Source organism: Anguilla anguilla, chromosome 13, assembly GCF_013347855.1.
Source record: "Anguilla anguilla isolate fAngAng1 chromosome 13, fAngAng1.pri, whole genome shotgun sequence".
Taxonomy (NCBI): domain Eukaryota; kingdom Metazoa; phylum Chordata; class Actinopteri; order Anguilliformes; family Anguillidae; genus Anguilla; species Anguilla anguilla.
Window position 1 is genome coordinate 544,398 of NC_049213.1, and position 20,056 is coordinate 564,453.

A 20,056-nucleotide genomic window follows, 5' to 3' on the forward strand; every position below is an offset into this window, starting at 1 on the left:
TGCGTTGCATTTCGGGGTGATTCGCAATCTTAAAATGAGTTTAGCTCTGTGATTTTAAGATTAGTACTTGGGAAAAATAAAGCCCTAATACCAGCTGATATTTGGCTAGTATCAGCATAGAAGCCATTCAAATATTTTTATGGATCTGGTAACTCTCTTTTAAAAAAAATTATTACAACAGTTTGCAACATTAAACTCGTAAGACCCTAACAGGGACGTCAAACCCCTTTTGGCGATTTTTCAGCAAACAAAGAGTTTATTTTTCACAATTTCATAAATGCTACTCAAATAGCAACATATAAATACCTAACTTATCAGAAAATAACAGCTGTTTTCTTTAATACGATTTAATACGAACCAAAGTCATTTGGGTAATTATAAAAAAATCTATTAAAAAAAGCCTACCCAACGAGCTGAGGAGTGAGCGCCTGTCTAAGCCTACCCAACGAACTGAGGAGGAGTGTGTGCCTGTCTAAGTCTACCCAACGAGCTGAGGAGGAGTGTGTGCCTGTCTAAGCCTACCCAATGAGCTGAGGAGGAGTGCGTGCCTGTCTAAGCCTACCCAACGAGCTGAGGAGTGCGTGCCTGTCTAAGCCTACCCAACGAGCTGAGGAGTGTGTGCCTGTCTAAGCCTACCCAACGAGATGAGGAGGAGTGCGTACCTGACTAAGCCTACCCAACGAGCTGAGAAGTGTGTGCCTGACTAAGCCTACCCAACGAGCTGAGGAGGAGTGCGTGCCTGTCTAAGCCTACCCAACGAGCTGAGGAGGAGTGTGTGCCTGTCTAAGCCTACCCAACGAGCTGAGGAGGAGTGTGTGCCTGTCTAAGTCTACCCAACGAGCTGAGGAGTGCATGCCTGTCTAAGCCTACCCAACGAGCTGAGGAGGAGTGCGTGCCTGTCTAAGCCTACCCAACGAGCTGAGGAGGAGTGCGTGCCTGTCTAAGTCTACCCAACGAGCTGAGGAGGAGTGCGTGCCTGTCTAAGTCTGCCCAACGAGCTGAGGAGGAGTGCGTACCTGACTAAGCCTACCCAACGAGCTGAGGAGTGCATGCCTGTTAAGCCTACCCAACGAGCTGAGGAGGAGTGCATGCCTGTTAAGCCTACCCAACGAGCTGAGGAGTGTGTGCCTGACTAAGCCTACCCAACGAGCTGAGGAGAGGGCAGCTGAACACAGCTGTATATCACTGGGCAGTGGGAGAAATCAGTTAAAAGACTCCTGAGCTACAGTCCAAAGACCCTCACACAGTGGATTAACAATGGAACCAAATCCCAAGTTCTTTTCGAATTGTTTTTACAAATGTTCCTTAATTTCTGAGGACAGCAGTGTGTTGTACACACTACCACAGCTACTCGTGATTCATTTAGGGAAAAAGCACAACACCAGTTGCGATCTTTCAGCTACTGAGAAAGACATGAAACACAACTATGCACAAACACACAAATTATTAGAAAGAAGTATTTATGCTGGACTTTTTTACTTTGAAGTGAAAAGCCTGTGATCTAAAAGCCTGTGTCCCACATTCTATATCACATGTTTATGGAAAAAAACCTTTAAATTCCATCTGACATGAATAGCTGAAATCATACAGCTCAGAGGTGTCATTATGAACACTTCAAACAATATCTACCTCAAGGTCTAATGATCATCAGCAAAAACAAAGAAGTAGAATTCATGCACAGAAGACAGAACAGAAATTATATGAAATATCACACAAGATTGACAGCATCACACAAGATCTTGTAAAAGTTGTTTAAAAATAGATGCAATACTAAATAAAAATATAACTTTTATAACTACACATGAAGTATCAATGAAATCACTGAAGTCAATTATTCACTGATTATTTCCCTCATTTTAAACACAGATGTAAACCACTCAAAGCTCTACACAAATATGATCACTATTCTGTGACTTCTGTGAATCTCTGGTGAAAGTTTCACATTTAATGCTTTTCTGATTTAATCAAAGTAATAATTCTGCATGAACACACTTCCAATGCCCTTGAAAACAGGAGAATAGTTGTAAATAAGGGCTTTTTCTTCTTCAACGGGGCTGGAGAAGGAATGCTGACTTTTCATGGCTAGAAAGAAAAAAGTTCTATTCAGTAGGAAGCATTTTTACTGAAGACAATGCAATTCATTTGAGGACAACAAAAAATAAATAAATAAAGGGGATAGTTCACTTTCTGCACTTTTTTATGCCCTTTCATTTTTAGTGTATGTTTGCAGAATAATAGTGATAGACAAACACAAACTCTGGAGGCACAATGTCGAAGGCATAAAACTGCTTTGCAAGTGCAACTGTGTACAATGTTCCTTCACCATTCAGAAAAACTTTAGTACGAAAAAATCCAGAAAGAAAATTATCCTTTTAAGCTTGACCTTCATCAGACAGCAACATCTTATGCACAGACATGAGAAAAGGTATACATATGTATGTAGCATTATGTGGATGACAATATAGCACATTGTTTTGCGAGAAAGAATATTGTTAGTTATACTTTTCTGATTTTTATTTAATGTGGTTGTTTTGTCTTGTGTCTTGTGAATGGACTGCATTTATATAGCGCTTTTATCCAAACGCTTTACAATTGATGCCTCTCATTCGCCAGAGCAGTTAGGGGTTAGATGTCTTGCTCAAGGACACTTCGACACGCCCAGGGCGGGGTTTGAACCGGCAACCCTCCGACTGCCAGACAATCGGTCTTACCTCCTGAGCTATGTCGCCCCTGTCGTCTTATCTGTTGTCTTTTTTTTGTTTTGTGTGGGCCCCAGGAAGAGTAGCTGATGTTCTCCATCAGCTAATGGGGATCCTAATAAAATCCTAAATCCTATTCTGTGCATATTACATTACTGCACATTACTCTATAATGCCTATAATGTACTCTGTGCATATGACATTACCACACATTACTCTGTGCAGATGACATTACTGCACATTACTCTGTGCAGATGACATTACTGCACATTACTCTGTGAATATGACATTAGCGCAGGTTACTCTGTGCAGATGATGTTACTGCACATTACTGTCTATGACATTTCTATCCATGCACATGACACTGCTCTCTGTGCATCTGACACTGCGCTCTGTGCACCTGACACTGCTCTCTGTGCATGGCACTGCTATCTGTGCATATGACACTGATCTCTGTGCATATGACACAGCTCTCTGTACATATGACACTGCTCTCTGTGCATATGAGACTGCTCTCTGTGCATATGACACTGCTCTCTGTGCACATGACACTGCTCTCTGTGCATCTGACACTGCTCTCTGTGCATCTGACACTGTTCTCTGTGCATCTGACACTGCTCTCTGTGCATCTGACACTGTTCTCTGTGCATCTGACACTGTTCTCTGCGCATATGACCCTGCTCTCTGTACATATGAAACGCTCTCTGTGCATATGACACTGCTCTCTGTGCACCTGACACTGCTCTCTGTGCACATGACACTGCTCTCTGTGCATATGAAACGCTCTCTGTACATATGACACTGCTCTCTGTGCATATGACACTGCTCTCTGTGCATGTGACACTGTTCTCTGTGCATGTGACACTGCTCTCTGCGCATATGACACTGCTCTCTGTGCACCTGACACTGCTCTCTGTGCATCTGAGACTGCTCTCTGTGCATATGACACTGCTCTCTGTGCATGTGACACTGCTCTCTGTGCATGTGACACTGCTCTCTGTGCATATGACACTGCTCTCTGTGCATCTGACACTGCTCTTTGTACATATGAAGGCTCACCCTCAGACACAAAGAAGATGGCTGAGTGGAAGGAGGCCTTGACGGCGGAGGCAGTGTGCACCATCCCGGACTTCTCTATCCACTCAAAGGGGGCCTTCTCCGGATGCCACTGGACCGCGTAGAACGGGTAGCGGTAGGCTGTCACAGAAGAGCATTATCTAGGTTAGCCAGCACAGATTTCACATCATCTAAATCAGGGGTTTCTGTAAACTGGTAACCTGGACCCACCTGGACCCCACGGAGGTGAACAAACTAAGTACCCTCCAGACATTAAGCTGTAAGATTCTTGGAAGAAATTTTATTCTGTGACTAAAACTACATTTCGTTGGGTTTTGTTTTTGCTGACTAAAACTACTAGACTAAAACTAACAGTATTCAAATGACTAAAATGTGTTTTAAACTAAAGGGCAATTTAGAGAGCAGACTAAGACTAAAACTGAAAAAAAAATTGTTGTCAAAATGAACATTGCACAGGACTGAGGCTGAGCTCACGTGTCTTTTATTAATCAGATCTACACGACTGCCAAGCGGATCTTGTGATGGCTCGAGAGAAGATGCCCCACGTGACTCATAGTCACATTCCAGAGACAGGCCGCCTACCTTCCATGGTCGAAATGAACTCCTTTTTACCGTCTGTGTTGATGGAGAGAACCTTGTAGAACCTTCTTAACCTCATATTCCGAGAGAAATTCTGCCAGAGATCAAAGTCAGGTTATGAACAGCAGTTAAACAACAGTTTAACAGCTATTTCATTTTAAGAGATTGAACTGCTTGGAGCACACTGCAACAAATTACATATCTCATCCCGTTTAAACAGGTATACTAACAGTCTTGGTACTTGTTCTCAGAATAGGCTTACCCTACAAGTACGGCCAGTGAGAACCGACCTTGAAAAAACTGTCCCTTATGTCCTGTACACTTCTAATAAAATACAGGGCACTTCAACCCTCAACTCACTACTGCCATGTCAACAGTTCAAAAGATCTCAGAGCTTTTAAAGTCTGAGGGCAATTGTTTTTTACTTCTGTTTTAATTTTAATGTAATTTTTTTTTTTTTTGGTTGCACTTATTAATTTCTAATTCTTTTTACACTAAATGATTTAAAATTTAAAGTTTTATCACACTTAATATTTGTTTTACTGTTTTAATGTCTGTAAAGCCTGATTTATACTTCATCTTATAACCTTTTCGACAAGAGTTGTGCAACAAAAACAAAAGTCTATATATCTAAATATCTAAATATTGAAGCAAGCAACCTAAAAACTGTCTGGGGTGCACATAAAAGCCCAGGTAGGTGTGAAAATGACCCCAGAAGTGTTATAACGTGAAATTCCCCTTCAACAAATGATGCTTACTCAGATTAACTGAAAATAATGACGTAGCCATGACAATGAATTTCGGTGTTCCATTTGCCAGTTCAATCAACACTGTGCGACGACGTATGAAGTTCTGCGACATAAAATTACAGAGGCCCACGACACTAAAAACAAGTGTTGTGCGACACTTTTTTCCAATGAAAATACATCATTTTAGTCATGCGAGAATCGTCGAAAGGGTCATGAGATTAAATATAAATCAGGCTATACTCTGCACATCTCCACACAGCCTGAGACAGAAGTGGGAACACAACACAACACAAAACTCTGCTAGTTCCCCCTTCCTGTTGCCTCCTGCATCTCATTCTGTGTCTTCCTGTCCATGCTGTTTCTCAGGCATCTTTACAGTACACTGCTGTCCACCAATAGCTGTCCCAAAGTTGGACCCGTTGAAACTGACAACTTTCTCACGGTCTCTATTTCACACTTACACTCAGGATAAGTCTGGAAATTAAGGTGGTGTGATGCTCAGATACCTGCCTGGGAAATCTGAAATCTGTCCTTGTTGGGAACACACAGCAGATATTTGAGGGGTTGTAGCTGGTGGAACATTTGGCCTGCCTTGCTGTTTTCACCACAGTTCACCAAAATGATCTGTGCACTGTCACTGTCACAGGTAAGGGATGTACGAGTATTCTCTGATGCTCATAACCTTCACAGGTAACGGATGTACGAGTATTCTCTGATGCTCATAACCTTCACAGCAAACAAACAAACGGGCTACCTGCAGTGTGAGGCTCCAGCTGTGGAAGTTGGAGGTTATGTTCTCCACAGACAGGGACTGCAGCAGGTCCTTTGGGAAACTCTTGAGCAAACGGCTGTTCTGCGCAGCTGCAGAGACCAATCACAGAACAGCCTTCAGGTCGAGCCACAACAGACAATACGGACACAAAAGTGCCATCTCTCACTTTGTCCTTCAAATCATACTGAAATATGTCATATAAACTCATAATTTTAATATATTTGGTTGTTATGCAGAGAGAATACGGAAAGCCTAAAGTTCATAATTGTGACGTGTTAGTACCTTATCATGATTTGTTGCTGACAGTTAAAAAATAAATGTTTGTGAAGAAGTTGAGTAAGTCATGCAGACAGACAGGAATGGGCACTATTTCAAATACTGGGACTACAGGTCTTACAGAACAAAGCATGCAATTAACCTGTGCTGAAGCTCAATGGGTCTAACCACACTGACATCACATCCCTGTGTGGACATTCCTGTGCTGACTCACATTTCTCAACTCTACAACCCCTGCACCATTTTGACTGTAGGTTGAGGACACACACTTAGGATGAATTTAAACAGTAGAACCTAAGAGTTACTGACTAACTAGTCAATTGAACAGGGTATGAATCCAGAAGTATAATATGCCATTCAAGCTCATTATTATACATTCTCTTTCTTATTATCAATGATTCAAAAGACTTACAACTTACAAAATATATTTATACAACACCTGCTCTCTGCATCTGTGATTGGAACAATGTTTCAAAGCAGCAGCAATGCTGTCAGTTTAGTGCTGTAAATATTGACTTGAAAAACCATAAAGAGTATCTACTTGTTTAAACAAAAATACATATTTAATGCTTTGTTTCAGAAATTCATGTATTGATGCATTTATTCATGAAGGGCCTTTTCGGTATTTTTCTAAGAAGGAATTCAAACGTGCTTTGTACCCATGCTTTTCTTTTATACAGGGAGCCCCGTCCTTTAGCACAAAAATACCACTACAACCAAACAAGCCACAAATTATTGTCAAATGAGCTTTAATTATGTGTAATTCAACAACATTTGAATTTGACAGGCAGGTACTGACCTAACAGAATTTCCCAGTATTTTTTTCACCTGTGACATACTTTGCAGAATTTCACAGTCACGACAGGTTCCTTGGTCATTTCTCCTCCCTGCACAGTCAGACAATCAGTGCCAAACAGGAGTGGAAATGAAAAGACAACTGACCTGGGGTGAATGTTAAGGGAAGGGCCACAGCCTTGGTGTCCGTAAGGGTCAGTAGGTTTTTGCCGCTGGTGAGAACAGTCAGTTGCTGGAATCCCTGGCACGTTCCCCAGATGGGGAAGTAATCGGACATGTCATTGGCCTGTGGAATGGACAGGCAACGGGCACAAGGGGGACCAGTGACCATAGCAACCTAAAGATCATAGGTTCGATTCCCAGGTAGGACACTGTAGTTATACCCTTGAACGAGGTGCTTAACCTGCATTGCTTCAGTATATATCCAGCTGTATAAATGGATGCAATGTAAATGCTATATAAGAAGTTGTGTAAGTCGCTCTGGATAAGAGTGTCTGCTAAATGCCTGTAATGTAATGTAATGGATGGAACTATGGCAAAATCAGTGCGGAGAAACCAGCATGGCCATAGGCTTATAACCTTACATCCCTGAGACTGACAATAGCTTATTTTTACTTCCTTGCAACCTTTCATTGCTCCTTAGCTCCACCCAACAGAGGACAGAAGGATGGAGGAATCAAGGAAATGAGGATTAAGAAAATAGAGGCAGATTTATTTTCACAATATCAGAAATCCAGTGGGTCAAAAGTTTACATACACCAAGTTGAATGTCTCTTTAAACAGTCTGGAAGATTCCAGAAATTGATGTAATGACTTTTTAGAAGCTTCTGATTGGCTCATTGTCATAATTAGGAGTTAATTGGGAGTAAACTGGCACCTGTGGCTGTATTTAAGGGCCGACCTTCAGAGCCACTGCCTTTTTGCCCTTAATACCATGGGAAAATCCAAGAAACTTAGCTAAGACCTCAGAGAAAAATTGTGGACTTACACAAGTCTGGTTCCTACTTAGGTACAATTTCCAAACAAACAAAATGCAAATATAAAAATCATGGGACCACACAGACACTGCATCGTTCAGGAAGGAGGCACAAATTAACTCCCAGGGTTGAACGAACTTTGGTCCAAAAGGTTCAGCTGAACCCCAAGACAACAACAAAGGAACTGGTGAAGGAGTTGGAGGCATCAGACGCCATCTACATCCACCATTAAGTGAATTCTACATTGCCATGGTCTGAAAGGCTGTCATGGAAGGAAGAAGCCCCTTCTCCAAGACCAGCATAAAAAAACTAGAATGAAGTTTGCAGGTTATCACCAGATCGAAGACCTAGCTTTTTGAAGGAGTGTTCTCTGGTCAGATGAAACAAAAAAGTGTTTGGCCATAATGATCAGCGCTATGTATGGAGGAAAAAGGGTGAGGCTTTTAATCCAAAAAACACCATTCCAACTGTGAAGCATGGGGGTGGCAGCATCATGTTGTGGGGGTGTTTTGCTGGAAAAGGGACTGGTGCACTTCAGAAAATAGAAGGCATCATGAGGAAGGAGGCTTATCTAGAAATACTGAAGCAACACCTCAAGACATCAGCTAGAAAGTTAAAACTTGGTCACAACTGGGTCTTCCAGCAGGACAATGATCCTCCAAAGTTGTAGCAAAGCCCTGACCTGAATCCCACAAAAAATTTGTGGACTGAACTGAAAAAGCATGTCCGAGCAAGGAGGTCCACAAATCTGACTGAGTTACACCAGTTCTGTCAGGAGGAATGGGCAAAAATTCCAGCAAAGTATTGTGAGAAGCTTGTGGAAGGCTAACCCAAGCGTTTGATTCAAGTTAAGCAAATAAAAGGCAATGCCACCAAATACTAACAAAATGTATGTAAACTTTTTACCCACTTAAAATCTGATATAGTACATAAAAGCTGAAATAAATCTGTCTCTTAGCTATTATTTTGAAATGACCTCTTTATGAAAATAAAGTAGATAATCTAATTGACTTAACACAGGAAATGTATGGTAACATGAAATGAGTGGAGCTATGAAAAATTTAGTTTGAATGTTTTTAGCCAAGGTGTATGTAAACTTTTGGCCACAACTGTACAGGCAGACACAGGTGTTCAAATTAAAGTGTATTCACAGTTCATGTAACACATAACATGAATTTCATACAGATATGAAACCCACAGTGCAGCATTAGTTTGGTATGTTTTTTTATTTTTTTTTCGGATTTCAGTTACGTATCATTCTTAATTCTGACCACTATTATATAAACTTCAGAAGACAGAAAAAATATGAGATTACCTTTATTGCCAGGTCATAAAATATCTTTGACACTCTGCTGTACTGTGATTTTTGCAGATCGACATCTCCACCTGGAAGCAGCAGCCTGGAAAGCCAACCAAGAACATTGCACGTCCCAAAAAAATATTTTACCAAGATGGGATTCATGCAAAATTTGTATTTGCAAGCATGCATCAAAAAAAAAATCTTACCCATTTATGGAGTGGAACAGCGTGACATATTCCTCATTTGTGCGGTTTATTCTGACAAACAACAAGAGGAAGAAGTTCGCCTGTTAGCAGATGCTACCCTGTTTTCAAATCAAATCATTAGTATAGTGCTTTTTACAGGACACTTCCACACTCCCACAAAGATACTTTACAGAGTAGCAGAAAAAGGGCAAGAAACAGCAAAAACCAGACAAAATTCAGGCCTGAACCCCCAAATATTGAGTACATGAGGTTAAAAAACTTCCAACGAGGAGGAAAAACCCTGAAATGAGAAGAAAAAAAACTCCCATCCTCCACTAGACAGCCTGGTAATGGAAAGCTAACAGAAATGAAATAGATCCCTCATCAAAGCAAATAAAATGGGTTACGCACGTTACAGCTGAGTTACTAAACTAACTGGAGCAGTAGAAGTTCTATAGTATAGTTCAGAATGATTTAGTCCCACCTGACTGGCACCACTCTCGCCCCAGCCGACTCCAGGTATTTCACATATGAGGCGGGAATATACGAGGATCCCCGTGCATGGCGGTCTCCCGAAATAATCTCCTGGGCCAAAATCCCTGCCAAGAGACAACCCAATCAAAGGATTAGCCGTGCTATAACAATACATTTCTGCAGAAGTAGAACTGAGCATTGCCACCTTTTGTACTGCCTCTCACCCACCGTATGGCGTGTTATTAACTCACTGATGTCCGTCAAATGACTGAAATCGACACTGATTATAAAACAACTAGGAAATGTTTACATGAAGTCATTTGTGTGTAACAAAGTATATAACAGTTCAGGTAATCTTCAAAGAGAGCAAGCTCTATCCCTCTTTATTCAATTATGAATTATAATTATTTATACTTCAATCTGTCATGAAACAATAATAATAACTCAAAGTTTGAAGGCATGGAATTCTATTCAGTTGACTCGACTCTCGTGCTCAAACGACATAAAAACATCCACCAGATTTTAAAAAAAAGTATTTTTAAACAAAGGAAAGGGGAGTAACTACAATCTATATTGCTGTTTATTTATTATTGCGTATTTAAATGTTTATATGAGTAATAATAATGGTAAACCTCATTACTTGCAATGTGTGTGACTGTCTCTGCAGGTGTTTGGAACAAAAGAGTGACATGGATAGAGCAAGTTGCATGTGGTAGCTATCGTGCAGCTATATGATCTTAAATTGAATCAAAAGCAGGAACTCATTCCCATAAACAAGATCATGCATTTCATGAAATAATGTTAACTACTACAGCAAGCCAAGATAAGCCCATATCACATGAATGTTGGTAAGAGTGAATTAGAAAAAGGAAGCAAACCGTGACGCCCGCACTGGTCAGCTAAACAGGGTTAGCTATAGAACAACAGAGGCTAGCTGCCTGGCTTGCTAGCCAACGTAACAATGTTAAGAGTTATTGTTACAGCTCGATCTCAACTCAAATCCAGCAGAACTGCAAAGAAACCGTTCAGACTAAACTTCCTGAGCTAGGCCTGGAACGTTTGTTCAGTCTTGCTGAAGTCAGATTCAGTTCATGTGACAGAAGATGTGTCGGGAGCAGTGTACACTGGAAGTGTACGTCTGGATGTGCTGTCTCGGAGGTGGATCCATCAGAGATTCGTCTGGATGTGCTGTCTCGGAGGTGGATCCATCAGAGAATCGTCTGGATGTGCTGTCTCAGAGGTGGATCCATCAGAGATTCGTCTGGATGTGCTATCTCAGAGGTGGATCCATCAGAGAATCGTCTGGATGTGCTGTCTCTGTACTGTTAGGTGATATTCTTTTAAGTGGTGATGATTTATTATTAATTAATATCTGTAAATTTCTATTTGTCAGAGCAGACCAGAAGCGTGTCCCACACAAACACTGTGCTCCCTATGGCCTTGAGGCCTGCCCTCGCTTCTGAGTGCCCCTTACCGAAGTGGCACTTACACTGAAGCACAACTCCAAACAGAGGGGGAGTGATGAGAAGTTGATTTGGGACTGGGGGATAGATGAGGTGTATTTCCCACCCTTTCTGAACCACAACCAATTTAATGAGCAAATACATTTTCTGTGACCTACGCTTCATTAAAAATACAGCCTGAGACATACATGGAATGGAAAGTCTATGTATTTATTTCTCTAAACAGTGCAGTGTATGTAATATGTGCACTGTTTAATTTGACTGGCATGAATATCAGTGAAGAATTCTACATACAGTAAATACTATTTCATGTGCAATCCCTCCGACTACCCTGCCGTTGGTTATCCACTGATTATAGACAAATAAAACAACCACAACAACAGGAACAACAACAAACACCTTAGTTGTTTGAAATCATCAATGCACTCCAGTTATACCAATCAGAAATATTAACCTCTTACAACTGGGTTCTGTGCCATGTTAATATAACCACAACAAATGCACTTATTTCCTAATTTCAAATATAAATAGTATCTCTGAAGGGAAATATTGCATCATATATAATTTTTTATTCATATGAAGAAAAAAAAACGTTAAACAACGATAGACATAGTCTTCAAGGACATTCCAGAATGTTCTATATTCCAGAATTTTCTATAATACCATTCCAGGCGAATTATAACCTGAAAGAAAATATCAGTGACCATATTGCAACATGCTCTCTGATCGGTGTAGCATACCCTAATAAGCAGTGAAAAGAGAAATACTGACGCATTTAACTGTAATACATACAAAATGCTTTCAAAGCATGCCCTGCTAGTGCTTATGCATCCATCAGCTCGTAGATATTCGCGGTTCATTATATAACGTTCATTTAAAAATTGCATGCAGCTGAAAATAACAGTTTATATAAGAAACGAGTGGGGTAGACAGCGCCGCGAATTCAATGCCATTTATTATATGGATTCGTTCTAAGGATGCAATTAAAGTAATTTAGGCACATGCACACACAAAAACACCAACTTTTATTTAAATCCAAGTTAAGATTAGAATAAAAAAATAATGGTGCACGTATTCAGTATTTAAAGAAGTAAGTCTTAGGCTGTGCAAAACATATAAAAAGAATACCCTTACCGATTATTGGTCTGTTATTCAAACGCGGGCCGGCTTGTACTGAAACGGGAACACTGCAGAAGACGGCGGCCAACACCGCAAATGCAACTGCCGAGGAACACATTCACGTAGGTTTATCAAAATGTTAATAAAACAAAATGGCATGCACTTAGTAACGGTATCGTTTTGTGTAACAGAGATAGTAACGTCGATTTGTAAAATATCCTGTTTTTGCTTTGTCCTTTCCTTCGTCTTCGCTTGTGCTGGCAGAACCACCAAAAACCACGCACGCCAGAAGGCTTAGTTGAGTATACCTCCACATAGGGAGGAACATTTTGGGCGGTGGTGAAATGGGCGGAGAAGTGACGCCTCTGTACTTGCCCCCTTCCTGATTTCCTCTATCATTACACATTTGTCAGACTGAATGGTTTCAGATCTGTAATCAAATGTAGTATTAGACAAAGGCAGCCTGAGTAAACACAAAACACATTTTCTGAATGATTATTTCATCAGAGAGGGGCAAATACATTTTCATGGCACTGTATATATATATATATATATATATATATATATATATATATAGGCCTACAGGGTTTCCGCCAGTGTATTGCAAGCCCGGCGGGCCGCCGGGCCTAAATTGACCCCCCGCCGGGCCTAAGCATCGGGGATTATTTTATTCTATTTTATTTTTAAACTTATTTTTAATGTTTTTTAAACTACAGTTACAGTGGGGCGGCTTGGTTGGAAAGCTCACCAGCGACATCTGTTGGTTAAAACGTGAACGCACTATAGGAAAACAGCAGGTCTGTTCTTTACCCTCATTGTGCATAGAGTGACGTTCAACACTTGACGCTTCCAACTATCACAAGCTAACGGTACCTAGCAAGGCACCATTTCTTTAGTAGGCTAACTAACCTCGTTACAAACTGTGTTATCACTTCATCTCGTCGGTAAGTACATTCTTTTTATATTAACGTAAGCAGTGTGTAGGTAACGTTAAACTAGTAGCATGAATGTAACGTTCGATATATTGTAACATTACATGATGTATTAATCGCCATCTACATAACGACTTCACTTGTTTATTAATAACGTTAGCTTGGTGACATTGATGTGCACGACAACGTGGTCATTTAGCTAACTTAGCTAGCTAGCCAAACAGTCAGTAACACAGATACGTAGATATTTTGTTGTTGTTGAAGTGTGCCCAGCATTCCAAGGCTGTACATTGTTGTATGATTTAGTAGCCAATAAGTAAGCAGTGTTGTGCATATCCCGCTCTTACAGCTCGTTTTCAGCCCAAACTACTACAAAGACAGCAAACTTTTTTTTTTTTGTCAGTGACATTTCCTTCTGACATCTACGACGGCAATCGCAAACACGACATTTATTTTGCCTTTTTGTATAGCTATTTCCATGGATAAAATCGCATTTATTATTATTATTTATTGGTAAAAACATTTATTTCGTGTCCAGGGAGATAGCCAACTACTTGCACGTTACATGACATGTGTAGCCATTTCGTAATACGATTGCATTTCAGGCTAGAAAATAACCTGTTAATCCAAAGAAATTGCTGAGTCGCCTTAGAATCTTTATCGCAACAGAATGTATCAAGGCTGGCAACTCGGATCAAATTTGTTGTGACAGCCGCCGTCCAAAACAAACACCTGAGAGAGGCCGCCTGCGCCCCCAAGGCGTTACGTCATTGTTTTGCAATGCGCAGCTGTCGTAAAAACATGCTGGCTTCGATGAGCGGAATCGATAAGCTCGGAGCCATACGATTCCAATGAATAGGACAACTTGGAACCGGTTCGCGATTCCCATCCCTATTTAAATGTGCCCAGCATCCCAAGGCTTGTTGTAAGATTCAGTAGCCAATCAGGACTTGAATACAAGTTTTTTCTTAGAGTGCAAAAACTTTGATATTATTTATTTTAATTTAATTTATTTTGTTGTTGTTGAAAACACATCATTCCAAGTCTGTACATTGTTGTCAGATTCTTTGTAAGACTATGCTATGCTGTAAATAGTTGTTGATTTTTAAAAATGTGTGTTGAATAAATGACTTATTTATAACATTCACATTACGTAGTTATATTTTCAAATCTTCAGTCAGCTTTTAGCACTGACTTAATGTAGGGCCCTATGGAATCTGTGTTATAGCTTTTTTAAATTCTCAATTCCGCGATTCCGCGATATCACAGAAACTATAGGGCCCAACCTTAATGCTGCCATCAGCCTGTCGCTGGCCCGTGCCGGGCCCCCATCAAAAAAGACACTTGGCCGCCGGCCCGCGCCGGGCCTAACAATTTTTCTGGGGGAAACCCTGATATATATCAGCGGGGCAGGGGGCTCCAGAATTATTGGCACCCTTAATAAAAATGAAGAAAAAAAGGCTGCATATAATAAATGACACAGATAATAATCTATATGTTATGTTCAAACATATGGGAAAACTATATACTTTTATTTCAATAAATTTACTCTCATGCTTCAATGTTTTTTTATTAAGTAATCTAATTTTTTCTGAAAACCATAGGTGCCATAATTATTGGCACCCCTAATACTTATTGTATTAAGTAAAATCAAACAAAATGAAATTGGCAATACAATTTTACTTAATTTAGTCAATCTCAGTCTAAAGGAATTATATTGTGTCATTCCATCATGTCCAGTTTCACTAGAGAATAAAAATGAGGTAACAAGCATAGAAAATCCCTTTGTCATTCACCAGCATGGGAAAAGGCAAATAACTGTCAATTCAGAAGAGACCGATGGTAATTTACCATCACAAGTCTGGTAATGGGTACAAAAAAAGACATAAACAGTTAAACATTCCACTTAGCACTGTAAGGGCAATCATAAAAAGTTGTAAAACATATGGAATGGTTGCAAATTTGCCAGGAAGAAGAAGCAAGTGCATGGTGTCCTCACAGACAGTGAGGAAGATGGTGAGAGAGGCCATTAATTACCCAAGGATCATTGTTTAAGAATTTCAGAGATTGGTTTATTTCTTGCGGTCAACAAGTCTAAAAAAAACATAAAATGGCACCTCCATACCAACTAACTCTTTGGAAGGGTGGCACGAAGACAGCCCTTACTGAGCACAATAAACAAAACCAAGAATCTGAAGCTTGCCAAACCTCATTGGAATTATGACTGGAAGAGAGTGCTATTGTCAGATGAGACCAAAGTTTTGGCCATACACACCATAAACATGTTTGGCGGCAAAAGATGAATGCATACAGGAGAAGCACCTCATACCTACGGTCAAATATGGAGGTGGGTCATTGATATTTTGATTTGAGATGTTTTGCTGGCAGTGGTCCTGGGGCACTATTTTAGATCAAGGATCTAGGACTTAGTCATAGGTAGATTGCCCAGCAGGACAATGACTCCAAGCATACATCAAAATCTAAACAGAAATGCTTAGGTGAAATCAACATCCATGTTTTCCAATGGCCATCTCAGTCTCCAGACTTAAATTCCATCAAAAAACTGTGGTCTGAACTGAAGGGGGGGGGGGGGCATAAGTGCAAACCCAAAGATATCAATGATTCTGAAAAGTTCTACATGGAGCAATGGTCAAAAATCCCTCCAAATGTGTTCTCTAACCTTTTCACAAATTATAGGAAAAGACTCATGGCTGTCGTCTTTGCCAGGGGTGTTTTCACAAAGTATTAAACCAGGGGTGCCAATAATTGTGGAACTTGTTTTTTGGGGAAATATTTTTTTATTTAAAAAATTGAAGACTTTGGTTGATTCCAATGAATCATTAATCAAGCACACTAGTTTACACATGTTGGAAAATAAAGCTTATGTCAATAACTATTATTTTTTAGTTTAGCATTTTTTTAAATATTTTTTGTGCATATTTATCAAGGGTGCCAATAATTCTGGAGCCCACTGTATATATGTATATATATATATATATATATATATATATACACTCACCGGCCACTACAATAGGTACACCTGTTCAACTGCAAACTGCACCCGATAACACAAATATCTAATCAACCAATCACGTGGCAGCAACTCAATGCATTTAGGCATGTAGACATGGTCAAGATGATCTGCTGAAGTTCAAACCAAGCATCGGAATGGGGAAGAAAGGTGATTTAAGTGACTTTGAACGTAGCATAGTTGTTGGTGCCAGACGGGCTGGTTTGAGTATTTCAGAAACTGCTGATCTACTGGGATTTTCAGACTTGATTCTAGACTTTGCAATTGCCTTTGGAGATTGTTGTTGGGGTGTGACAACATGAGGAAGACAGCAGTGTCGATGCAAATTAAGCTGGCCGTCATAAGGCTCAGAAATGAAAATCAATCAATCAGGAACATTGCAAAAACCCTAGGCATGCCCAAGTCAACAGTTTGGTTCATCATTAACAAGAAAAAAACAACTGGTGAAAAGACCCGGTAGACTGGTCAAAAGACCCGGTAGACTGAGGAAGACCACTGTAGTGGATGACTGGAGAATACTCTCTATGGTGAAGAAAACCCCCCTGACATCAGCCCAACAGATCAAAAACACTCTCCTGGATGCAGGTGTAGATGTGTCAAAGTCTACCATATGTAGAAGACTACACCAGCAGGACTACAATACAGAGGGTACACTACAAGATGCAAACCACTGATAAGCCTGAAGAACAGAAAGGCGAGATTACAGTTTGCTAAAAAGCACCTAAAAGAGCCCCAAGAGTTCTGGAACAAAGTCTTGTGGACAGATGAGACAACAAAGATTAACATGTACCAGAGTGATGGAAAGAGGAAAGTGTGGAGAAAAAAAGGAAATGCCCATGATCCAAAGCATGACACTTCATCCGTGAAACATGGTGGAGGGGGTGTTACGGCTTGGGCCTGCATGGCTGCCAGTGGAATGGGCTCACTTGTCTTCATCAATGATGTGACTGCAGACAGAAGTAGAACAATGAATTCTGAAGTCCACAGAAATATTTTATCTGCTCAGATAAAACCAAATGCCTCAAAACTCATTGGACAGCACTTCATTATGCAACAAGACAGTGACCCAAAATATACTGCTAGAGCAACGAAGGGGTTTTTGATGGCCAAAAAGTGGAAAATCCTTGACTGGCCGAGTCAATCACCGGATCTGAATCCAATTTAACATGCATTTTACAAACTCAAAGTGCTAGAGTACAGAACCAAAATAACAAAAAACATGTCACTGTCCAATTAATTATAGTGCTCACTGTGTGTGTGTGTGTATATATATATATATATATATATATATATATATATATATATGTATATGTTTTTTTTTTGTTTTTTTTAGTCTTGTCTTACTGTTTAAATACAGTGATAATGATATGATGGCATACAATTTGCTCAGTTCACAGGGCCCAAACTGTCTTAAGCTAAACCATCTACATAAGAACATAAGAATACATAAAGATGAGGAAAGTTATGTAATTGAAAACCCAGTTCCCATTTGCTGAACCTAAAGATATTAAAGGGGACAGAAAAAAGATTGCAATACATTTGTGCCCCTTAAACCATCACAAGTACCAGAAAAAAATTATGTACGATTCACAAAGCAAGCACAGTGGATGGAAAGCATAATACACTGCCAGGAAAACAGCAATACACTGTACCACCTGGGAATTTTTATTTATTATCATTCAGTCTTCTTCCCTTTTGCAGGAAAATGGCCATTGAGTATTCCAAACATTTGTAACTTTTTATGGACCCACAGCCACACCCTCACAGCAAGTTTGACACAAATAATCCTTAAGGGGGTGCTATAACAACAGTAAAATTCAAACCCGAGAAGACATAACTATTGAACCACTTGTCGTAGAGATGTGAAACCAATGCTGCCAGATCTGTCTTTAGTTATTTAGTTTATTATTTAAGCTAAGATACCTAAATGTAAATACCCAGCATCAGGCTAAAGTATGCAGCTAGCTACTGTAACTAGCTAATCATCATGCAATTTAAACTACCTTTAAAGTAAGAAAGTCTAAATTAAAGTATTATCACATCTAAAATGCAAGCGATGAAAAGGCTTGGATATTGAGAACAATACAATATGAAAAATAGTATTAAATAATTAAAGCAGGTTAAGCTGGCAGTCTGTTTCCCAGAATCGCTAATCAGCATGAAACTGGCAAAAGCAGTGCCTGCTTTGCCTACTATGATATTAAGGTTATAGACGGGGAAAGGCAGAGATCCAAAAGCTGGGTTTTCAGTTTGCAGAAGCAAATGGAATCAAAGGCGGCTTTTAATGGAAAGCAAAAAAGCTGGAAACGGTTCTGAGGGCGTTTCGAGATCCAAGAGTTTTCATAAGCAAATAGAATCAAAACCTGCTTCTCTAATGAGTAACCTATACCCTATTTGTCCTTTCATTTCCCCCCCAAAAGGCAGCACATTTCCATGCAATTCACTGCAGACACGCAGCCCCACAATGACGAGCGCCACCAGTAGTTTATGTATTCATAAAAAGGCAAATAGCTTTCAAAGAAAATATATTCAATCACATGGAAAACTCAAACAGAGTCAAGTGCGTTTAAATTAGCTAGTCAGCTGGGAATCCCACATTCATTCATTCATGAGAGCAAGACATTGTTACACTAGGTTCACTGTGACTCCTAATATTTTATCTTGGGCCAAAATAGTCTCACAGTTCTGTCATGATAGCTAGTTAGCCGCCCATTCAATTTGCTTTAATACTGCAGCTATATCTACAGCTGTAGCAAAATCATAGCAAAGCCATCTTCATTCAATTGAGCGCCTATACATGAAAAGCCATCGATGTTAAAACCTCTTTGAAAAAGTAATCTCATCTCACGGGACGTGTTGGAGCCTATCCCAGCATGCATTGGATGAGAGGCAGGAACACATCCTGGACAAGTCGCCAGGCCGCCGCAAGGCACACACACCATTCACTCACACGCCTAGGGGTTATTTAACTCTCAAATTAACATTACCTGCATGTCTTTGGACTGTGGGAGGACACCCGGAGGAAGCCCATAAAGACTTGGGGAGAATATGCAAACTCCACACAGACAGGCCCACACCAGGATTGAATGATGGACCTTCTTGCTTCGAGGCAGCAGTGTTACCGGCTGGTGCCCAGGAATGAATCTGAAGTAGCAAATCGAGTCATCATTTTGCCACTTAACCAACTGACTAGGTGAAGTTAAATAGTATCTGAACACACCTTTATAATACCTTTACCAGATTATCAAGACGTAGGCGGAGTTTTCCAAAAAGCTGTGATGTGTACATTCGTAGGGCTTTTCTCCTGTATGAATCATCTTGTGACAGTTTAATGAACTTGTTTGAGAAAAATACTTTCCACACTCTCTGCATTTGTAGGGCTTTTCCCCTATATGAATTCTCTGGTGCATATTTAGGGGTCCAAGGAGCGAAGCTGGTGGAACCCTATTGTATCTGTTAGGATTATTATTAGGGGTCCAAGCAGCGAGGCTGGTGGAACCCTATTGTATCTGTTCGGATTATTATTATTATTAGGGGTCCAAGCAGCGAAGCTGGTGGAACCCTATTGTATTTGTTAGGATTATTATTATTATTAGGGGTCCAAGCAGCGAAGCTGGTGGAACCCTAT

At 40.2% G+C, this 20,056-nt stretch overlaps 1 protein-coding gene across 1 annotated transcript; it reads right to left on the minus strand.

Annotated features, from left to right (window-relative positions):
* Positions 1-1,264: 1,264 nt before the first annotated feature.
* Positions 1,265-12,817, minus strand: zgc:171566. The gene is made up of 9 exons (XM_035386853.1): positions 12,481-12,817; positions 9,894-10,008; positions 9,431-9,481; positions 9,240-9,324; positions 7,095-7,233; positions 5,859-5,965; positions 4,359-4,449; positions 3,759-3,896; positions 1,265-2,082 (listed from the first exon to the last, which is right to left on the minus strand). Exons 1-9 carry the CDS (start codon positions 12,581-12,583, stop codon positions 1,961-1,963), a joined length of 951 nt encoding a protein of 316 aa, XP_035242744.1. The 5' UTR covers positions 12,584-12,817; the 3' UTR covers positions 1,265-1,960.
* Positions 12,818-20,056: the final 7,239 nt, after the last annotated feature.

What these genes read in the sequence shown, in the direction of transcription:
- zgc:171566 (XM_035386853.1), bottom strand. Translation starts at nt 12,583, where the DNA reads ATGTGTTCCTCGGCAGTTGCATTTGCGGTGTTGGCCGCCGTCTTCTGC. An exon ending in GAATAACAGACCAATAATCG is followed by an intron (nt 10,009 to 12,480) that starts GTAAGGGTATTC and finishes GTCTCTTGGCAG; the next exon opens with GGATTTTGGCCCAGGAGATT. An exon ending in GTTCATTTCGACCATGGAAG is followed by an intron (nt 3,897 to 4,358) that starts GTAGGCGGCCTG and finishes CTTCTGTGACAG; the next exon opens with CCTACCGCTACCCGTTCTAC.